This window comes from Cystoisospora suis, assembly GCF_002600585.1.
Source record: "Cystoisospora suis strain Wien I chromosome Unknown contig_1780, whole genome shotgun sequence".
NCBI lineage: Eukaryota > Apicomplexa > Conoidasida > Eucoccidiorida > Sarcocystidae > Cystoisospora > Cystoisospora suis.
The window spans coordinates 1-4,087 of record NW_027154580.1 but is presented as its reverse complement, the minus strand read 5'-3'; the positions used below and the strand labels follow the sequence as shown (position 1 = coordinate 4,087).

General features: G+C 43.3%; 1 protein-coding gene across 1 annotated transcript; it reads left to right on the top strand.

Moving 5' to 3' along the window:
• Nucleotides 1–5: 5 nt before the first annotated feature.
• Nucleotides 6–4,087, top strand: CSUI_003945 (ww domain protein; the record flags this gene model as incomplete). Its single annotated transcript, XM_068064140.1, has 2 exons — nucleotides 6–2,704; nucleotides 3,740–4,087. Coding segments are annotated over exons 1-2 (763 nt in total), but the record flags the coding sequence as incomplete, so codon positions are not given.

Genomic DNA, 4,087 nt, shown 5'->3' with positions numbered 1-4,087 from the left:
AGGTGGGGGGGGGGGGCCCTACAGCAAGGACTGTGGCGGCCTGTTTGTGTTCGTACCCTACATCTTATCGAGAAAGGATGAGTCTCGCCTGTGTTTTATCCTTACTTAGCTAGTTGTCGTGAGAGGTCATCACGAGACTCTCTTCGCTTCTTCCCTGTCCTTGCATGAACACAGCCGGGCACCCCTCTCCCTCGTGTTTCGTAAAGTTTCTTGTCGGCTGAATGAGGCTCTCTCAATCGCCCAGTAAAGAATGCGCTAGAACTGCGTGACTTCTTTCTCGTGATGAGACTAGCCTCACTCCTTTCTCCAATCTGTGAAGGAGAGCTGCAGGAGGAAGGTGTATTGAGAGAGTCGTTTCATACAATGGAGTAAAGAGAGGGATCGACTTTGAGCTGAATTGAGTAGAAGTTCCTCTGTGTTCGCGGGACTTTTTTCCTCTTGTCATTCAGAGAAACACAGTGTCTACGTGGTTTCTTTCTCAACCCTCATGTCTCTGCTTCGAATGAATCTCCTTTTTGTCAGTTCCTAATGACAAGAAGCAAGTTTTTCCTCACTCCTGCTATCGGTCCAATTTTCGGTGAGCGAGTCGCTCACTTTCTTTCTTTTTCTCTCAAATCAGCCAAGCCGTATTCTTTTCTATTAGTTGAAAACATTCCTTTTGAACTCTCTTGCACATTTCATCTTATCAGGAATCAACCGGGAATAGACACCTCACAAGGACAGTCCAACGTCTTCATCTGAGAAGGTTTTCCAAACAAAAGACGACAGGTAACAGCGAGAAACCGCAACGCTTCTTCTTCTTCTGTCTCTGCTTAGCTCGTCTCTCTTTCATTCATTCACCAAGGTCTTTCTCTTCTTGCAGGTATTTTGTCTATCTTAATCTATTTCGCTCTCTCTTCTCTCAGGGTCTTCTTCACTCCCACTGTCCCTTCTTTTTCCTTTTCCTGTCTTTCAAGTCTGCTCCTCCTCACTCTTCATATATCGAAATCCGTCTACTTAAGAAACCTGTCCTTCTCTACAGCCTCTAGGGAGGAAGAGATTCCTGCGGGGGGTTGTTTTGCTCCTCTTTGTCAAATTCTTCGTTCTCTGCTTCTCTTCTTTCTTTCTTTCTTTCTGACTTTTTTCTCTGGGTGCTCTCGTCACGGCCATGGAGCTGTGCTTGTTCATGAGAGACGAGATAGACGGAAAGAAAGAGAGAGGGAGAAAGAGAGAGAGAGGGACAAGGAAAGATGACGAGAGAGAAGAGGGAAAGAAAGCAACAAAGTGAAGAAGCTTCTCGATGAAGAACGGAAAGAGATGGACGAGAAATAACGAGAGGGAAGGGCTACTGGGGGAAAAGACAGAGGAGAAGAAGAAGGTGTTAAAGCAGAACAAGAGGAAGAGATACTGCTCCCTAGATGATGTGAAGACAAGGAGGAGAGGAAAAGATCCTTTTTCTCCTATAGTCTCTCTTTTCCTTCTCTTTCGATCTTTTCCTTTCTTTCTTTCTCGATTTGAGGAATTCCTCATCGTCATGAAGAAAGTCTTTCTTCTTGCACACTCCACAGTAGATGCCGATCATTTCTTTCTCTTCAGACAAGAAAAGGTCCTCTCTGTCTTTTCATGTATAAAGTGAAGATCAAGTTTTTTGCTTTCGTCCTTCTCTTTTTCTCTGTCTTGTTTCTTCCTTGCATTCAACAGAAAGACTCTCCATTTCTTTCTTCACACGTTCAGGCTTAACTCAAGCCTGCTTATCTCCTTCTCTCCTTTCTCTTCTTCCTCTTTCTCTCTCCCATCTGAGAAGGTTTTCTTCTCTCTTTCTTTCTTTCTTTCTCTCTTTCTTTTAAGATCTTCTTTCTCTTCGTTTCTCACTCTTCAAGACAGGTAGAAGAACCGCTTGCTTACGATTCTTGTGCACCTCTTCTTTGTCTTGTGACAAGGTAGCTGTATCTTCTTTGCTTATCATGAAGAAAGAAAAGAGGAGAAAGAAAGAAGGAAAGAGGACGTCTCTTTGAGCGGAGAAAGAAACTAGAAATCTCTAAAAAGAGGGAGTTTTGGCTTCTCCAGTCACGAGACTTAGTGCTCTTCATCTCTCTTGACCCTCTTCTTCTTCTTCTTTTTCTTCTATATAAACCTAAGAAGAATCTGTAAGAACTTCACAAGAAGGATAGTAGATCATACGGAACGAAAGAGAGAAGAAAAAGAGCAAGAGAAAGACCAAACAGGACAGCCCTTCCACTGAATGACAATGAACTTCTCTTCAATGCAGTCACCGTGACGGAGAACACCTAGGAGGAGAAGAAGAAGAAGATGGAGAAGAAGAAGAAGAAAGAAAAGGAAGAGGAAGAAGGAGAGAAAGAGACGGGGAGGACGATGAGGCCGGATGAGGCATTCTGGAAGACACTCGAAATGATCGAGACAAGGCAAGATCAGGAACTTCAGAAATCTCTTCGGCAGCTCTCTGAAAGCATAGATGACTCTCCGCAAGAAACGCAGAAAGAAAGGGAAGAGGAAAAGATCGCGATGAAAAAGAAAGACGATGGATGCGAAGAGGAGGAGGAGGAGCAAGAAGAAGAAGAACAAGAGCTCTTCTCTCCTTCTTCGTCGTTTGAAGATTTCATGCGAGAAGAGAGACAAAGAGAGAGAACGGCAACGGGAGGCGGCGACTCTCGAGTCAATCAGAATGACGATGGTGTACATACACCCCATGCTGTTGTACTACAAGGTATGAAACACATACACAAAGAGAGAGAGACAGAGAAGCACACGATCCTTCTCTCTCACGTTCTTTCTGTATCCCTCCATCTTCTCTCTCTCAAACTCGTTGATACTCTAAGCCTCTCTCGCTTCGTTTCTTTCTCTCTTTCTTTCAGACCTCGGGGTGTGTCTCGCGCATCTTCTCTTCTTGTTCAAGTCTGTATATAGATTCAGCTGTATACATATGTATGTATGTATATATCTATCTATATATACATATATATCCGCATGTGTATACATATGTGTATATGTGTATTCTTGTTCACACAGACAGAACCTTCCCGTTGGAGTCTCGTTATATTCCCCTCGAGACAGACAGAGAGAGAGAGAGAGAGAGGTGGACAGACAAATAGAGGGAAATAGATAGACACACGAAGATAGACTAAAGACAGAGAGGTGTATCTATATTCATCTATCTTCAATCTATCCATCTTCAATCTATCTATCTATCTGTATTTATGTGTCTTGTCTTGAGATTGGCGGGGTTGCATGTGCACGTGTAGATGTTCATCGTCACTGGCCTTAGCATGAATGAAGAGAATAAAGAAAGAAAGAAATAGATAGATAGATAGATGACTACTCTTCTCTCTTGAAAGAGCTTCTGATCTTGTCTGGGTCAAACGAACCGAGGTCACTACTACTATGGAGAAGTCTAGCTGAAGAGACATCTATATCTATACAGTCGTGATACTCCTCTCCATATGAACATGCTAAGAATAGATACGTGTATATGTCTATAGATACATCTGTCTACCTCTCTACAAAAAGGACACTATTGCCCTCTTCATTCTCTTCTGCGTAGTCTTCACTTACCACCTCTCGCCACACATAGACTTTCTCTCCTTCTTCTTCTTTCTCACCTTTCTTCCGGTCTTTCTCTCATTATCCTTCTCTCCATCTTCTCCTTCTTATCTCTTTCTTTCTTGTATATCTCATTCTCTCTTGTTTTCCTTCATATCTCTTTCTTTCTTTCTTGTCTGTGACTTTCTTTTCTTTCCTGAAGAGTGCCGTGATCCTACATGGGAGCCTACGGAAGAGGAGATTTCTGCGCATGCAAAGTATTTGGGAATTAAATTACCTGAAGAGAAAGAACTTCTCTCCATTGCTCGAGAAGCTCTAAAAGCTTCTCTCCCAACAGGCTGGGTAGCTGTGAGGGAGATGAAAGGAGAGGAGAGAACTTTCTTCTCCCATATCGAGACAGGGCGAGTGCAGTTCGAGCACCCCGCCGATGAGCTGTATAGACACCAGATTCTTCTAGCCCGGCAACACAGAAGCTCTCGTCAACGGACGGTTGAAAAGATCGAAGAAGAGAAAGAAAAAGAACGGAAGAGAGAAATGAAGGAAAGAAGAA